Below are 18,280 nucleotides of genomic sequence, written 5' to 3'. Positions count from 1 at the left end.
TTATGAATGTCAGAAATGAAAGAAGAGATATCACTACAAATCCTATGGACATTAAAAAGATGATTAAGAAACACTATGAACAACTCTATGCAAACAAATCTGATAACCTAGGTGAAATGAACCAATTCCTTGAAAGACATAATCTGCCAAAACTCACACAAGAGAAATAAACAATCTGAATAGGCCTATATCTGTTAAAGAAATTGAATCAACAATTAATCATCTTCAAAAACAGAAAGCATCAGGCCCAGATAGGTTCACTGGTGAATTCTGCCAAACATTTATGGAAGAAATTATACCAATTCTCTACAATCTCTTTCAGAAGATAGAAGCAGGGGGAATACTTTCTAACTCATTCTGTGAAGTCAGCGTTACCCTAATCCCAAAACCAGACAAAGACATTGCAAGAAAAGAAAACTACAGACCCATCTTTCTCATGAATATAGATGCAAAAATCCTCAACAAAATATTAGCAAGTCAAATCCAACAATGTGTAAAAGGAATTAGACTCCATGACCAAGTGGGATTTATACCAGGTATACAAGTGTTGTTCAACACTCAAAAGTCAATATAATCCATCACATCAGCAAGCCAAAGAAGAACAATCCATGATCATATCAACAGATGCAGAAAAAGCATTTGACAAAATCCAGTGCCTGTGCGTGATAAAAACTCTCAGTGAACTAGGAATAGAGAGGAACTTCCTTAACTTGACAAAGAATATCTACAAAAACCCTACAGCTAATCATACATAGTGGTGAGAAGCTCAAAGCTTTCCTGGTGAGATCAGGAGTAAGGAAAGGATGTCGCCTCTCACCCCTACTTTTCAACATCATGCTGGAAGTTCTTGCTAATGCAGTAAGACAAGAAAAAGAAAGAAAATGTATACAGATTGGGAATGAAAAAATAAAACTGCCTTTGTTCACAGATTACATGGTCATCTATGTAGAAAATCCTAAAGAATTCACAAAAGAACTGCTGGGGCTGACCCCATGGCCGAGTGGTTAAGTTTGCGCGCTCCGCTGCAGGCGGCCCAGTGTTTCGTTGGTTCGAATCCTGGGCGCGGACATGGCACTGCTCATCAAACCGTGCTGAGGCAGCGTCCCACATGCCACAACTAGAAGAACCCACAACGAAGAGTATACAGCTATGTACTGGGGGGCTTTGGGGATACAAAGGAAAAAATAAAATCTTAAAAAAAAGAAAAAGCCAACTGCTTTCCTATATACTGGCAATGAACAAGAAGAATTTGAAATTAAAACAATACTATTTACATTAGCACCAAAAAAAGTCAAATACTTAGGTATAAATCTTACAAAATCTTTGTGAGGAAAACTACAAAACTCTGATGAAAAATATCAAAGAAGAACTGCTAAATAAATGGAGAGATATTTCATGTTGATGGATAGGAAGACTCAATGTTATCAAGATATCAGTTCTTCCCAACTTCATCTATAGATTCAATGCAATCTCAATCAAAATCCCAGCAAGTTATTTTGTAAATATTGACAAACTGATTCTAAAATTTATATGGAGAAGAAAAAGACCCAGAATAGCTGACACAATATTCAAGGAGAGCAAAGTTGGATGACTACTACTACACGATTGGAAGACTTGCTATAAAGCTACCACAGTGAAGACAGTGTGGTGTTGGCAAAGAACACACAAATCAGTCAATGGAATAGAGTAGAGAGCCAAGAAACAGACCCCCATAAATATCGTCAACTGATCTATAAAGCTACCATAGTCAAGACAGTGTGGTGTTGGCAAAAGAATACACAAATCAGTCAATGGAATAGAGTAGAGAGCCAAGAAGCAGACCCCCATAAATATGGTCAACTGATCTATAAAGCTACCATAGTCAAGACAGTGTGGTGTTGGCAAAGAACACACAAATCAATCAATGGAATAGAGTAGAGAGCCAAGAAGCAGACCCCCATAAATATGGTCAACTGATCTATAAAGCTACCATAGTCAAGACAGTGTGGTGTTGGCAAAGAACACACAAATCAGTCAATGGAATAGAGTAGAGAGCCAAGAAGCAGACCCCCATAAATATCGTCAACTGATCTATAAAGCTACCATAGTCAAGACGGTGTGGTGTTGGCAAAAGAATACACAAATCAATCAGTGGAATAGAATAGAGAGCCAAGAAACAGACCCCCATAAATATAGTCAACTGATCTTTGACAGAGGACCAAAGGCAATACAATGGAGCAGAGTCAGTCTTTGCAACAAATGGTGCTGGAACAGCTGGACATGCACAAGTGAAAAAAAAAAGAATCTAGACACAGACCTTACACTTTTCACAAAAATTACCTCAAAATGGATCACAGACCTAAATGTAAAACACGAAACTAACTCCCAGAAGATAACATAGGAGAAAACATAGATGACCTTGGGTATGGTGATGACTTTTTAGGTACAACATCAAAGCACAATCCATGAGAGAAGTAATTGATAAACTGGATTTCATTAAAATTAGAAACTTCTGCTCTGTGAAGGACAGTGACAAGAGCATGAGAGACAAGTCACAGACTGTGAGGAAATATTTGCAAAAGACATATCTGATACTCAAGGACTGTTATTCAAAATATGCAGAGAACTCTTAAAACTCCACAATGAGAAAACAAACAACCTGATTTTAAAATAGGCTAAAGACCTAAAGAGATAACTCACCAGAGAAGATATACGAATGGCAAATAAGCATATGAAAGGTGGTCCACATTATATGTCATCAGGGAAATGCAAATTAAAACAACAGTTAGACACCACTATACACCAATTAGAAGACAAAAATTTAGAACACTGACAACACCAAATGCTGGTGAGGATGTGGAGCAACAGGAACTCTTATTCATTGCTGGTGGGAATGCAAAATGTACAGCCACTTTGGAAGACAATTTGGCAGTTTCCTATAAAATTAAACATACCCTTACTGTAGGATCCAGCTGTTGTGCTCCTTGGTACTTACCCAAAGGACGTGAAAACTTACGTCCACACAAAAACCTGCACGCAAATGTTTACAGCAGCTTTATTAATAATTGCCAAAACCTGGAAGCAACCAAGACGTCCTTCAGTAGGTGAATGTATAAATAAGCTGTGGTCCATCCAGACAGTGGGATGATATTCAGTGCTAAAAAGAAGTAAGCTATCAAACCATGAAAGGAGCACCGTTAAATGCATATGACTGAGTGAAAGAAGCTAATCTGAAAAGTTACATACTGCATGATTCCAGTTATATGACGTTCTGGAATCATACAGACTGTAACCTTTGCACAGTGGCTTCTTTGGAGGCCAAAGATCTGCTCACTAGCTTGGCTTCTGTGGAGACAATACAAAGATTATTGGTTGCCGACAGTTGGGGGAAGAAGGGATGAATAGGAGGACCACAGAGGAATGAAAATACTAATACTCTGTATAATATCTTAATGGTGGATACATGTCATTATACATTTATCCAAACCCACAGAATGTACAACACCAAGAGTGAACCATAAAGCACACTAAGGACTTGGGTGATTATGGTGTTGCAACAGATGTACCACTCTGATTCGGATGTTGGTAACTGGGGAGGCTGTGCATGAGTAGGGGCAGGGGGTTTCTGGGAAATCTCTGTACCTTCTTTGCAGTTTTGCTGTGAACCTAAAAATGCTTTAAAAAACAATGTCAAAAAAAAAAAAGAATTAAATATCTATTTAAAATAGGCTAAAAACCTAAATAGATACCTCACCAAAGAAGATATACAGATGGCAAATAAGCATATGAAAGATGCTCCACATTATGTGTCATCAGGGAAATGCAAATTAAAACAACAGTTAGATACCACTATACATCTATTAGAAGACAAAAATTTAGAACACTGACCAAATATGGGCAAGGATGTGGAGCAAATAGGAAATCTATTCTAGAACTGGAAAATGTAATAACAAAAACTAAGGACTCAGTAGATCAGTGTAAGAGCAGATTAAACATAGCTGAATACAAAATTAGTAAATTGTAAGGTAGATGAGAAGAAAATATCTGTTGTGAAGTGTAGAAAGTCCAGGGAATGGGAAAGACAGAATATGGCATGAAACCATATGGCACATAGTGAAAAGGACTGTAATTGATCCCAGAAGAGAGGAGAGAGGAAATGGGATAAAGGTAATGTTTGAAAAGGTAATGGTCAAGAGTTTCCAAAAATTACACAGCCACAGATTGAAGAAGTGCTGTGACTCCCAGACACTTAAACATGTGTGCTGAATATGAAATACAAAAAGAAAATCCTGGGCCAGACCTTGTGGCCTAGTGGTTAAGTTCAGCATGCTCCACTTCAGCGGCCTGGGGTTCAGTTCCCAGGCATGGACCTATACCACTCTGTTAGCAGCCATGCTGTGCTGGCGGCCCACATACTAAAAAATAGAGGGAGAGTGGCATGGATGTTAGCTCAGGGCAAATCTTCCTCAGCAAAAAGAAAAGAAAATCCTAACACCAGCCAGAAGTTGTTTGAGGGAGAGTGGAAGTGGCACAGGTGAGCCCCACTCATCTCTCCTGGACTTGAAGTCCCACCCCTGGCATTGCAGATGCAGCCATGGGCCCCAAGTGCTGACCTTGAGTGGGCGGAGCACAGTGTGGGCACTGAGTCTGCACATCCTGCCAGCAGCTTCCCAGGGCAGTGTCACTCGTGGTCACCAAGCAATTGAGGTTCAGAAGAGGCCACACATGCAGCATGGCCCCCCACTGGGTGAAGAGGCCAGGATTCAGCCCCATAACCCCTAGGGACTGTGGGAGTTATGCAGGCTTTAGCAGGCATCTCCATCCAGGTGCAGAGTGCTGACTGTGAGGGCAGAGGGCACAGGGGGTCAGTCAGCCTTTTGGGATCTCACAGGAGCCTCTGTGGTTGAAAACAGGGCTTGACATGCTGGTGCACGGGGCACGTCACCCCACTGTGCAGTAAGAGCAGGGGCAGGTGCTGAGCCCAGGAGCGAGGCCTGCAGGGAAGTATGCATATAGAGAGAGAGGCCTCCCTCTGGGAGGGCCGCCTCTGGGTTCTCCATTACAGAAATAGTTGTGTGCCTGGTGCTGTGCTGGGACCAGAGCAGAGACACACAGAGAGGCCCTCGCAGGTAGTGTCATGATGGGCAGCAGCCAGGGACCTTGGGGAAGCTCCCTAGTCAGGAGAGACCCCTGGAGGGGAGGGCTGCAGGGCTGAGTCAGGAGGTGTGTGAGGGGAGCTCCCAGGACAGAGGGCAGCTACATCCTGGGGTCAGGGCCCTAGCAACGAAGGGTGCACAGGTTGTTTACAGGGAGCCCTCTAGAAAGTACCAGGCCCCCACAGCCTGCAGTCTCATTTTGGGGGTGAGGAGGATGCTGAGAAATGACCAGTCCTTCTGGGCCCTGACTTCAAATGCCCATGAGGCCAGGGCGAGTGGGTAATGGCTCCAGGCTGGCAGTGGGGCCAGACTTCCACTTCCCCCAGGTAACCTGTGCCTGTCCCCCTCAGGACCTCCTCACTCCGGTGGAACTCGGGCACCAAGGAACGCATGCTCATCAAAGTTGCTGACCGGGAGCCCAGCTTCCTCTCCCCGCAGGGTAACGGCTACCCCCTGGACAGTCAGCCTGGGGGCCGCTCCCGCAGACCCTCGGGTGGGCAGCACTCACCCAGCCTGCAGACATTTGCCCCTGATGCAGACGGTTCCGTCTTCTTCCCTGAGCGGAGACCGTCGCCCTTCCTGAAGAGGGCTGATCTCGGGAGCTGCTCCCCACTGCTGGCTCAGCCCCGCAAGCCTGCTGGTGACTCGCAGCCCTCCTCCCCACGCTATGCCTATGAACCCCCTCTCTACGAGGAGCCCCCTGTGGAGTACCAGGCCCCCATCTACGACGAGCCCCCCATGGACGTACAGTACGAGGCTGGCGGGGGCTACCAGGCCGGCTCGCCCCAGCGGTCCCCGGGCCGCAAACCGCCGCCCTTCCCACAGTCGCCCAAGCAGGCCTCCGCCTCACCCTACCAGCAGCTGGTGCTCACCAGGCAGAAGTGCCCCGAGCGCTTCCTGAGCCTCGAGTACAGCCCCGCGGGCAAGGAGTACGTGCGGCAGCTGGTGTACGTGGAGCAGGCTGGCTCAAGCCCCAAGCTGCGCTCAGGCCCACGCCACAAGTATGCGCCCAACCCCGGGGGTGGCTCACTCTCCTTGCAGCCCAGCCCCTGCCCACTGCGGGACCAACGCCTGGGGGTCACGTCTGGGGACTACAGCAGCATGCAGGGCCCTGAGCCGCGGCACACCCAACCACCCACGCCACTGCCCCAGGCCCAGGACGACGCCATGTCCTGGTCCAGCCAGCAGGACACCATGTCCTCAACGGGCTACTCCCCAGGCACACGCAAGAGGAAGAGCAGGAACCCGTCTCTGTGTCATGCCCCCAGCACCTCATCTGCTGATGGCCCTGGGGACCGCGACCTGCTCAGCGAGCAGCCCCTGGCTGAGGAACGGCCCTCGTGTGGGCCCAGCCTGGCCCCAGTGAAGCGCACAGAGAGCAAGGCGGGTGAGGCAGATGGGGCACGGGGCACAGCCGAGCCCTTCCTGGCTCAGGCGCGGCTGGCCTGGGAAGCACAGCAGGCCCACTTCCACCTGAAGCAGAGGGGCAGCTGGGACTCCCAGCAGGACGGCTCGGGCTATGAGAGCGACGGGGCCGTGCCACTGCCCATGCCGGGGCCCGTGGTGCGTGCCTTCAGTGAGGATGAGGCACTGGCCCAGCAGGAGAGCAAGCACTGGCAGAGGGGCGCCTTGGAGAGGCTCGCCTTCCCCCAGATCCTGCTCGAGAAAAGCGTCTCTGTGCAGACCAACCTGGCCTCACCGGAGCCCTACCTCCACCCCTCACAGGTAGGGACACGTGGCCACGGCGAGGCCCCAGGCAGGGTGGGCTGGCACTCAGGTTCCTGGCTGGTTTGGTGATAGGTTGCAGGTGCCCCTGAGGCTCCCAGCTGCGCAGGGCTCCCTCACGTCAGCTCCCGGCCAGGCCTAGCCGGGTGCTGGCAAGTCACCTGGGGTCCAGAGGCTGTGCCCTGATGCCAGGCCAGGCAGGGGAGATGGGCAGGCAGCCACCCACCCACTCTATTTTCCCGCCTGTGAATGGCTTTTCAGGTGAGGAACTGTGCAGGTGGAGCGTCAGGCCCTCCTCCCATGGCTCAGAACTCTTTTCGAGCAAGGCTCCCCACACACAGGGAGACTGGACACCTGGCCCTGGGGTCCAGGACATGCTTAGCAGGCCCCACGTGGCTCCTAGGACCTCGGGCTGCAGCTGGAGACAAAGCAGAGGCCTGGCCTAGTGTATGCTCCCTGGGCAGTGCCAGGCACAGACATCAGTCAGGCTCTAAGGGCCTGCAGGCACCTTCTGTCCGGGTCATGTGCTGGGAGCCCTGTGCCCCAGGACTCAGTGTAGGCGAGTGTCCTAGTTCTTACCTCCTGGCCCCTGACCTTTCACACCAGTCTGCTGCATGAAGTCAAAGCTGAGGGTCTTCCCTGGCATCTGCTTGGAGCTGCCAGTGGCCAGAGGGCCTCCCGGTGTCAGACTCCTCACATTCACCCCAAACCTTGCCGAGGAAGAGGTGCCAAGGGCCTGGTGACCTTGGGCAACCAGCATCCCCCAGGCCAGGCCACCTTAGTGCCCTTCCAGGCTGGAGAGCTCAGAACAGCATTTCTGTCTGTGGCTTGTAACACGGGAGGACACAAGACAGATGGGAAGAGGCAGCCTGGGTAGGTGGGAGATGGAGAATGAGCAGCAAGAACCTGCTCCTCAGACAGAGGGCACGGGAGCTCCCAAGAGCGCCAGGTGAGGAGGAGCTGTTATCTGAGTGACAGGCCTTGTGCAGTTAGGCTGAGGCCGTTAGGGAGGCAGGCAGGGGCCTTGGAGCAACCCCCACTCTTCCCAGCATCACGGGATGGGAGGCTTGCAGCCCACAGCCCCGCTGAGGCCTGATCCTGCCTCTGCACGGCATCACTCTACCCGAGATGCCATATGGGCATCTTTGCTGGGGAAAGTGGACACAGCAACAGGGAAGGGGAGGTGGTTTTGAGGACCAAGGGAGAATTTGTGTTTCTCTGTCAGACTTTGCATCTGGGGTCTTCCGCGTCTTCATGGGGCTGCCCTTTCCATCTGCTTCCCAACCTCGAAGCTCAGTGAACCAGCAGAAGCAAAACAGCAGCAGCAAGGCCAGCAGGAGGCAGCCCTGCCACACCCTGTGGGCCCCCACACACGGGGCCAGTGTCCAGCCTGGGGAGGGCCACGTGAGCACCTGTGGGTGCTGCGTCCCTGGCATCTCCCCACCTGGGGCTACAGGCACCTCGAGAAGCCGAGGAAAAGCACATGCGGTTTCCTCCCACCTCCAGGCCCACGCTGGCCCCTACAACCCTTGGTATCAGGAGCAGGGAGGGTACCTCCTGGAGGTCAACTCTCAGGGTAGAGGTTGGAAGAAGGGCCTCTCTGAGTCCCTGCCCCAGCCTTTCGAGAGGACGGTGCTAGCATGTCTTTACGAAGCGAGTGGAACAAGATGAGGTGCAAAGCTGGAAGCCCAGGCCTAGCCCCAGCCTGGGTTGCCCAGCAAAAGTTGTTTTCCTGCCTCCCCTGCCAGCAGGTCACCTGAATGCCCACCCCACCCTACCCTGGCCTTACTCCTCCAGCAGCCTTGGGGCCAGCAGGGAGGCCACGCCTCTCAGCTGACTGGGTCAGGTGGGACCCCCACCCCCTCACAGCCCCTCTGTGCTCCCCAGTCCGAGGATCTCGGGACCTGTGCCCAGTTTGAGAGCAGCCGACAGACCCGCAGTGTGATGCCCAGTGCCAGCTGCGTGTTCCCCACCTTCACGCTGCGCAAGCCATCCTCGGAGACCGACATTGAAAACTGGGCCTCCAAGCACTTCAACAAGCACACGCAGGGCCTCTTCCGGCGGAAGGTGTCCATTGCCAACATGCTAGCCTGGAGCAGTGAGTCCATCAAGAAGCCCATGATCGTGACCAGCGACCGCCACGTGAAGAAGGAGGCCTGCGAGATCTTCAAACTGATCCAGATGTACATGGGCGACCGACGCGCCAAGGCAGACCCACTGCACGTGGCCCTGGAGATTGCCACTAAGGGCTGGAGCGTGCAGGGCCTGCGGGACGAGCTTTACATTCAGCTGTGCCGGCAGACCACGGAGAACTTCCGCCTCGAGAGCCTGGCCCGCGGCTGGGAGCTCATGGCCATCTGTCTTGCCTTCTTCCCGCCCACACCCAAGTTCCACTCCTACTTGGAGGGCTACATCTACCGGCACATGGACCCCGTCAATGACACCAAAGGTAAGGCCCAGCACATGGGACTCCTTGCCACCTTGGGCTCTGCCCCCAGCTCAGGTAAGTGCTGTGGCGAGAGCTTCCTGGCCTGCGCTGGGCAGTGCCTCAGGGGCAGCAGGTACATGGGAGCTGACACAGCACTTCCAAGCAGACACATGTGCCCCCTAAGGGCCCCATTCTGGGTTTCCCCTGGGCACTGAAGCCCTAGGAAGAGCAGCAGGCAGTCCTGGCACAGGGTCCCCCGGCCACGGGCCAATAGGAAGGGGGGCCTGAACAAGGACACATGGCATCCATGTCTTAGCCAGCCAGTGTCCACTCTGTTCTGAAGCCACTGTGGCTCTTCACCCTGCCTAATGAGGGCAGAAGCAAAAAGCCCAAGAGCAGGGAGGCCATGGTCGGCCTGTAGGTGCTTACTGCATTTGCTTTCAACCGTCCTGCAGCATGGAGGAGTGACCACCTCAGCCTGGCTCAGGCCATCTGTTGTAGGTGGGAAGGAGACTGTGCGGTCCTGGAGGAGGGCTTCTCAGAGTGGGGAGGAGCATGGTGATCGCAGCGTTCATTGGCCCAGCACCAGGTCTGGCAAGACCAGCAGGCCCTTGGGGTGCTGCAAGCTGAGAGGCCCTGAGCTTCCCCAAGGGGTCAGAGATTGGGACCAGTACGGGTAGCCACCTGCTATGGCAGCCTGAGGCCAAGTGCAGGGCCAAATTCTGCCTGAGGCTCCCAAAGGCCATGCGTCGGGTCCATCTGGGCCCAGGCCTGGCCTGCTCGGGGGAAGACTAGGGACAATGGTCCTGCTGGCCAGGCGGTGCCCATGCAGCTGACCTGGCAGCTGGCTGTAGTCTGAGGCTGGGCAGAGTGAACATGGGGACAGGGCCATAGGCAGCACTAGGCTCTCTGCCACCCTGATAGTCCTGGGTGTCCACAGGGCACAGCCACGGAACCAGCGTCCAGACAAGCACATGCACAAATGCACATGCATGCACACACTCAAGCTCCCACACGCCCTCCAGGTCAGACGTGCTGTAGACTGCTCTGCAGGAGGACCTTGCCCAAGCCTAGGTGTGGGGGGCCAGGGCGTGTGTACACAGTGATGGGGGCTACAGCTGCTTGGCAGTGGTGGGCCCCAGTGAAGGTGCATCGAGCACATCCAGCGTGTCAGCTGTTTGGGGGGATGTCTTGGAAGCCATGAGATTTTTGCCCAGGCACACAGTTTTGAAGCAGGATCACTGGACACAACAGACAGCTCCCCCCACTTGCAGACGTGCAGCCTGGCGGGGGCCTGGATCTGCCTCATTCTTCTCAGGCCTTTCCAGGAGCAGGTGAGCCCTGACTGGCTTCATGGTTCATCTCAGCTTCTTCCAAAAAGGCCTCGAGATGTCACTGCCTTGAGCAGGAGGCTTGGAAGTGTTGCCCACTGCTCAGCACGCAGCCCATGAGGCCCCAGGGAGTGCTTGCTGAGTGAAAAGGTGAGTGAGCAGTGAACACACAGAGGCCGGAGGCTCCCAGGGCCATTCCCGCTGCCCATCGGGGCTTCCACAGGGAGTTTAGGCCTCAGGCCCCGTCCAGGGCCTAGCAGGACACTCCCCTTGCCACAGAGGTTTGTGCACCTTTGTCCTAGTGTCTACACCAGGAGGCCTGGCTGGCATGTAAGAGGGAATAGGGGATCAGCCTGGGCATCCATGGCTTTGAGCCCCCTTCCCCCACCCCTTGAATGAGGCCGGGTGGTCTCAGAGGGCTGTATGGTCTGGGCTCACAAAGGGAGACAGGATCTGCATGGTCCTATCGGCGGGGGCCTGCGTCTAGGCTTGGGGATCGGGTCTCATGTCTATGGCATGGGGCCGCCCTCCAGCCAGAACCCTGTCCCCAGCCCCAAGAGCCACTGCTGGGTGGGCATCTGCTGCAGGCCCTGCTCAGCACTGAGCCCAGAGGAGAGGGCTCGCACTCCTTCCCACCGGCCCATCAACAATGTGGGTGCTGAGTGTTGGTCAAGAACGCAGGCCCCATCAGCCCAGGAGAATGTAGCCTGCATTTAGCAGAAGAAACCTGCAGCGGGTCCCAGGAGTGCCAGAGAGGGCAGAGCTGAGCCTCACCCTCAATCCCACTGCCTGCCTTGGCCTCAGAAGCCTTTGATTAGTCTGCCAGCATGTGTACGACATCTCTTCTGTGTGGTCATAACCCTGAGGGACCAAGGTGCCATGCAGTGAGCCCCAGTTCACATGCCCCCCAGCTTAGCCTCGTCTCACACATGGTCACACCTTGGTGCCAGCCACCAGCAGGAGGGTTTCACAGCTTGTCTCCCGGGACCTCCATAAGCACAGACATCACAGGGGTGCTTAGTGGTGGACACAGCCGACTACAGCTCTTCTATCTGCTCTGTAAAGGAGCCCTTTGGAAGGCTGTAGACCCTGAGGTGTTTCATTCACTGCTTATGCATTCGTGTGTGCAGCAAGACTTACTGGCTCCCAGGTAAAGATGTCAGATTGAACAACATGCGTTTACTTGGACTTCACCTTGAACTCCTGTTAAAAGAACAGTGAAGGAATTTTTTAAAGGAAAAAAGAGAAACCCTCATAAGAGAATGTAAAATGGTGCAGCCAATGTGGAAAACAGTCTGGAGGCTTCTCAAAAAATTGAACATAGAACTACCATAGGATTCAGTAATTCCACTTCTGGGTATATACCCAAAAGAATTGAAAACAGAAACGTAAACAGATATTTGCACACCCATGTTAATAGCAGCGTTATTCACAATAGCCAAGAGGTGTAAGCAGCCTAAGTGTTCCTCAGTGGATGAATAGGTAAACAAAATACATAGGATGGAATACTATTCAGCCTAAAGAAAGAAGGGAATTCTGACACATGCTACAACATGGATGAATCTTGAGGACATTATGCTAAGTGAAATAAGCAAGTCGCAAAGAAACACCTACTGTATGATTCCACATTACGAGATCCCTAGGGGAGTCAAATTCATAGAGACAGAAAGTAGAATGGTGGTTGCCATGAATTAGGGGGAGGGAGAAAGGAGAGTTGTTAATGCATACAGAGTTTCCATCTGGGAAGATGAAAAAGTTCTGGAGATGGATGGTGGCGATGGTCGCACAACAGTATGGATGTAATTAATGCCACTGAGCTGTAAATTAATTTTAAATGATTAAAATTGTAAATTTTATGTATATTTTGTCACAATAAAAAAAAATTAGCCCCACAAGGACAAAGAGAATGGAAGAGGAAGAACAACTATGTTTTGGAAGCTGAAAAACACATGGACGAGTATCAGGAAACTGACTTGGTAGACCAAAAAAGGTGCATCCAAGCAGACAGTAGGAAAGCTAGGAAGCTGAAGCAGGCAGCAAACCCTTACAAGCTCACTTGTGGGTGAGCCAGCTTTCTTTAGCAGTGGTTTGGAAAGGGGCGACCTTAAAGTTGAAAAGAAAAGGACTAGCTGAAAGTCTGTTCAAGAAACAAAGGAGCTACTGTGGAGGAGGTGAGGGCATAGATTCTGGACCCAGAGCATCTGGACTCAAATCCGAGCTACATTTTCAAAACAGGTCATATTCTGTGCCATAAAACAAGTCTCAATAAATGTTAAATAATGGTGGTTGCTGTGGATTAGGGGGAGGGAGAAATGGAGAGTTGTTTAATATGTACAGAGTTTCCATTTGGGAAGATGAAAAAGTGTGTTCTCTAACCATAACGGAGTTAAATTAACGATCAGTAACACAGAGATCTCTGGAAAATCCCCCCGTATTTGGAAACTAAAGAACATACTACTGAGCCAGCCCTGATGGCCTAGTGGTTAAAGTTCAGTGTGCTCCACTTTGGCAGCCTGGGTTTGGTTCCCAGGCATGGAACCACACCACTCATCTGTAGCTACGCTGTGGTGGCAGCTCACATAGAAGAACTTGGACCTGCAACTAGAATGAATATACAACTATGTACTAGGGCTTTGGGGAGGGAAAAAAAACAACATACTACTGAATAACCCATGGATCAAATAAAAATCAAAAGGGAAATTAGAAAGTATTTCGAAAGGAAAGAAAATAAAAACAAAACATATTAGAATTTGTGAGATGCAGCCAAAGCTGTTCTTAGAGGGAAATTTTTAGCACCAAAATGCCTGTATTAGAAAATAAGATCTCAAATCAATTACCTCAGCTTCTACTTTAAGAAACTTAAAAAAAAAAGTAAATTATATTAAAATAAGCAGAAGAAAGGAAATAAAGAAGATCAAAGTAGAAATCAATAAAAGAGAAAACAGAAAAACAAATAGAAAGTCAGTGAAACAAAAAGCTGATTCTTTGTGGGTTGGCCCAGTGGTGTAGCAGTTCAGTTTGTGCACCCTGCTTTGGTGGCCTGGGGTTCACCAGTTCAGATCCTGGGCACGGATTTACACACTGCTTATCAAGCCACACTGTGGCAGGCGTCCCATATATAAAGTAGAGGAAGATGGGCACAGATGTTCGCTCTGGGCCAATCTTCCTCAAAAAAAAAAAAAAAAAAGTCTGATTTTTGAGAAGACCAATAAAATTAATAAACCTCCAGCCAGACTGATCAGGACAAAAAGAAGACATAAATTACCAGTATCAAGAATGAAAGATGATATCACTGCAGATTCAACAGATGTTAAAGAATAATGAAATATTATGAAAAGCTTTATGCCAGTACATTTGAAAATTTAGAGGAATAGACAAATTCCTTGAAAGACACACACTACCAAAGATCACTCAATAAGAAATAAATAACCAGAAAAGTCATATATCTATTAAAGAAATTGAATTGGTACTTAAAACCCTTCCCAAAAGGAAAATTCCAGGCCCAAATGGCTTCACGGGTGAATTTTACCAAACATTTCATTGTTTGTGTAACAATTCTTTACAGACTCACCCAGAAAATTGAAGTGGAGGGAATATTTCCCAAATTCACTCTGTACCAAAATTAGAAACAGACATTATAAAAAACAGCACAGACAGTATCCCTCATGAACATAGAAAAATTCTTAACAGTATTTGAGGAAATTGAATCCAACAATATATTAGAAAGGATAGTGCATCTCGAATAAGTGGGGTTTATCCCAGGAGTGAAAGGTTGGTCTAACATTCAAAAGTCAATCAATGTAATTTGCCATATCAACAGAGTAAAAAAGAGTAAAGAAGAAAAGTAAAAAAGAAAAGTCACATGATCATCTCAAAGGCATTTGACAAAATTCAACATCCATTCCTGATAAAACTCTAAACAAACTGGGAATAGAAGGGAGCCTCTTCAGGGCCAGCTGGGTCGTGCAGTGGTTAAGTTCGCACATTCTGCTTCAGTGGCCCAGGATTCGCCGGTTTGGAGCCGGGGTGTGGACCTACACACCACTCATCAAGCCGTGCTATGGCAGGCATCCCACATAAAACAGAGGAAGATGGGCACGGATGTTAGCTGAGGGCCACTCTTCCTCAGCAAAAAGAGAAGGACTGGCAGTGGGTGTTAGCTCAGGGCTAATCTTCCTCAAAAAAAAAAAAAGAGGGGACACTTTTCAACCTGATAAAAGGCATCTATAAAAAACCTGCACTACCCAAAAGAATGGAAAGCAGAGACTCAAACAGATACTCCTACACCAATATTCACAGCAGCATTATTCACAAGAGCCAAAAAGTGGAGACAATCCAAGTGTCCATCAGCAGACGAATGGATAAACAAAATGGGGTCCATCCTTACAATGGCATATTTTCAGCCACAACAAGTAGTGAAGTTCTGATAACGTGCTATAACATGGATGAACCTTGAAAAATTATGCTAAGTGAAAGAAGCCAGACAAAAAAGGGCAAATATTGTATGATTCAACTTATAGGAAATAGCTAAAATAGGCAACTTGATAGAGACAAAAAGTAGGGTAGAGGTTACCAGGAGCTGGGGGAGGGGGAATGAGGAGTTATTGCTTAATGGGGACAGGGTTTCTGTTTGTGGTGATGAGAGGATTTTGGAAATAGATGTGGTGATGGTTGCACAACATTGTGAATGTACTTAATGCCACTGAATTATACACTTAAGAATTGTCAAATGGCTATATTGTTATGTTTATATTTTACCACCAAAACAGCCTTTGGCCAGCATCATACTTAATGGTAAAATGCTGAATGCTTTCCCCCTAAGATCAGGAACAAGGCAAGGACCTCCAACCTCAAGTGCATCTACTCCACATCACGCTGGAGGGCCTGGCCAGTGCAAAGTCACGAAAAAGAAATAAAAGGCATCCAGATTGGAAAGGAAGTGTGCAGTTGTCTTTATTCACAGGCAAGGTGAAGGTTAGACAAAAGTTTCTTCTTGTAGAAAATCCTATAGGAGCTATAAAAATAGCATTAGAACTAAGAAGTGTGTTTAGCAAGGTTGCAGGATCTAAGACCAAAAATTGATCATGTTTCTATATATTAGCAGCAAACTACTGGAAATGGATATTTTTAAAATAGCATTTGCAATAGCATTATAAAATATGATAAACTTAGGGATAAATCTGACAAGGTACGTGTAAAACTTCTATGCCAAAAACTAAAATGTTGCTGAAAGTCAAGAAGACCTAAATTAGTGGAGAGAGAAACTGTATTTATGAATCAGAACACTCAATATTGCTAAGATGTCACATCTACCCAAACTGATCTATAGATTCAGTCCTAATCAAAATCTTAGTAGGTTAGGGGCTGGCCCTGGCAGAGCGGTTAAGTTCGTGTGCTCCCCTTCAGCAGCCCAGGGCTCACTGGTTGGGATCCTGGGTGCAGATCCATGCACCACTCATCAAGCCACGCTGTGGCAGCATCGCACACAGGAAACTAGAAGGACCTGTAACTAGGATATGCAACTATGTACTGAGGCTTTGGGGAAGGAAGGAAAAAAAGAGGAAGATTGGCAACAGATGTTAGCTCTGGGCCCATCATCCTCACCAAAAAGCATACATTAAAAAAAAAAAAAAAGTTTCTTTTTAAATTTAGAAAATAACAGGCTGATTCTCAAATTCATAGAAAATGCACAGGACCTAGAACAGCCAAAACACCTTTGAAAAAGAACGGAATGGGAGCAGTGACACTGCCTGACTCCAAGACGCGCTGCAAACCTGCAGCGATCAGGGAAGGTGGTGTCGGCCCAAAGGGGCGGAACAGAGAGTCCATAAATAGACCCAGACACATGGTCAGCTAGTTCTCCACAGAGACGCAAAGGCAGCTCAGTGAAGAAAGGGTAGTGTTTTCCTCCAGTGCTGCTGGGGCACTTGGATATCCAAATGCACAAAATATGAGCTTTCAACCCTTTTTTTGTACTATTTGCAAAAATTAACTCAAAATGGATCGTAAACCAAAATATAAAACCTAAAACTATAAAACTTGTAGAATGTAGGAGAAAATCTTTGTTTTCTTGAGTTAGGCAAAGGATTTTTTATGTGACACTAAAAACACTATCAAAATTAAATCTCCTGTTCTTCAAAAGACACTGTTAAGAGAATGAAAAGATAAACCAGTTACAGACAAGCAAGGATAGGGAGGCTAGAAGGATCCGTGTGGTGGTGGGTTAGAGATGGAGGCATCATTTTGGAAATATTTATAGAGATGTGTGTACAGGGGCTGCAAACACATGCATCTTCCCTTCCTTTGTCAGCTGCGAGGGCCTGGAAGCAGTGACACCTCAGGAGCAGAGAGCACACCTGACACCCAGATCTTGGTTTCTAGCACCATTTCCCAGTAAAAGGAACCAGAGCTCCTTGAGAAACAGCTGATTCTAGGGCTGATGCAGGGAATGTAAAAGGTGCAGTGCCGAAAGTGAGGAAGTGGTAGAGAGGGCAAGTGGAGATGGTGGGGTTTGTCACAGGACGCAGGAGCCCACTGAAAGAACACCCTGCAGCCAAAACTGGGGCAATGTGAGCAAGAAAATAAAGTCGTATTGGAGTATAACCCAGAGTGTAAAATGAATATCTCTAAGTCCATACTGATATAAATAAATGATTGATAGACATCTCCCATGCAGAAGAATTACAAATAATTCATGTGGATGGTCCACCATCAGGGAGGAGTGTAAGTCCCGCCTAGGGGTGGGCTGTGCACGGCCACTTCCTCCCAGAGAGTGCAGTATGGAGGGCAACAAAGGGGTCTGCCATCAGCCAGGCTGACACTTTGTGTGGAGTGAGAGGCATGCCCAGACCAGCCTGAGGGGGGAGCCCCGGCCCCTGCTCTCGCCCAGCGCCACCTCCAGCACCAGCTCAGGAGCTGGGCCCCCGGAATGCAGCCATTCTGGAACCCCACCCCTGCCTTTCTGTCAGGGGTGGGTCATGAGCTGACTGCATCCTGTCCCCACTGCCCAGGGGCACTGTCCCTGCACCTTCCTGCCCACCTCCAGCATGAGGAGAGCTGGCTTTCTGGGCAACAGTGCTCAGAAGGGCCCCCGGCATCTCCCCCAGGGTACACACACCCCTCCCTGTCCCCAGAAGTGTGAGCAGGAAGTGGCCACTTACAGGACACTCGCCCCCACCCCATCTGGGCACTGGCCCAGTGGCCCTGTCTCCCCTTGAGGAATCCAGCAGGGGTGACACCTTCCCAGCTGAATGGCAGCCCCCGGCAGGCCCAGGGGCCTCCTCGTGGCTGCGTGGGGACCCATGTGGGCATGTGTTCCTGGCTCTGTGTTCTGTGTCCTCATGGCTCTGTTTGCTCCCCAGTGACACAGCACATGAAAGAGCTCCTGGAAAGGAACACTAAGAAGAAGTCCAAGTTGAGAAAGAAACCCAAGCCTTATGTTGAGGAGCCGGATGGTAGGGCCTCTCCCCGCAGCCCCTGTGCGCTGCGTCTGCACAGCTCTGCTCTCCGGCCTCGGCCGCCTGGCCTTTTCTCTCTAACCGCTTCTGGGCTGGGGTAGGGGGGCACTAACCATCAGGCCTGCGGCCTCCTCCTGAGTCAGCTGGAGGCCTGGGGTCATTGGCGGGGCTCCTGGGAGAGGCCACGCCTGCCTCCCTTTCTCT

General features: G+C 49.5%; 1 protein-coding gene across 8 annotated transcripts in view; it reads left to right on the top strand.

Annotated features, from left to right (window-relative positions):
- Positions 1-18,280, top strand: part of ARHGAP39 (Rho GTPase activating protein 39) — a 125,011-nt gene that overhangs the window by 98,777 nt on the left and 7,954 nt on the right. For 4 of the 8 annotated variants that reach the window (XM_070631305.1, XM_070631306.1, XM_070631308.1 and 1 more), the window contains exons 5-7: positions 5,486-6,860; positions 8,748-9,309; positions 17,981-18,073. In XM_070631305.1, the coding sequence (XP_070487406.1) occupies positions 5,486-6,860; positions 8,748-9,309; positions 17,981-18,073 (2,030 nt within the window). Of the gene's footprint in view, positions 1-5,485; positions 6,861-8,747; positions 9,310-15,441; positions 15,938-17,980; positions 18,074-18,280 lie in introns of those variants that run through there. The other 4 variants (XM_070631311.1, XM_070631312.1, XM_070631309.1 and 1 more) reach the window with 2 other exon arrangements.

The sequence above is a fragment of the Equus przewalskii genome, chromosome 8, assembly GCF_037783145.1.
Source record: "Equus przewalskii isolate Varuska chromosome 8, EquPr2, whole genome shotgun sequence".
Lineage (NCBI taxonomy): Eukaryota > Metazoa > Chordata > Mammalia > Perissodactyla > Equidae > Equus > Equus przewalskii.
The sequence above is the reverse complement of the archived record's forward strand: the minus strand, read 5'-3'. Positions and strand labels throughout refer to the sequence as shown.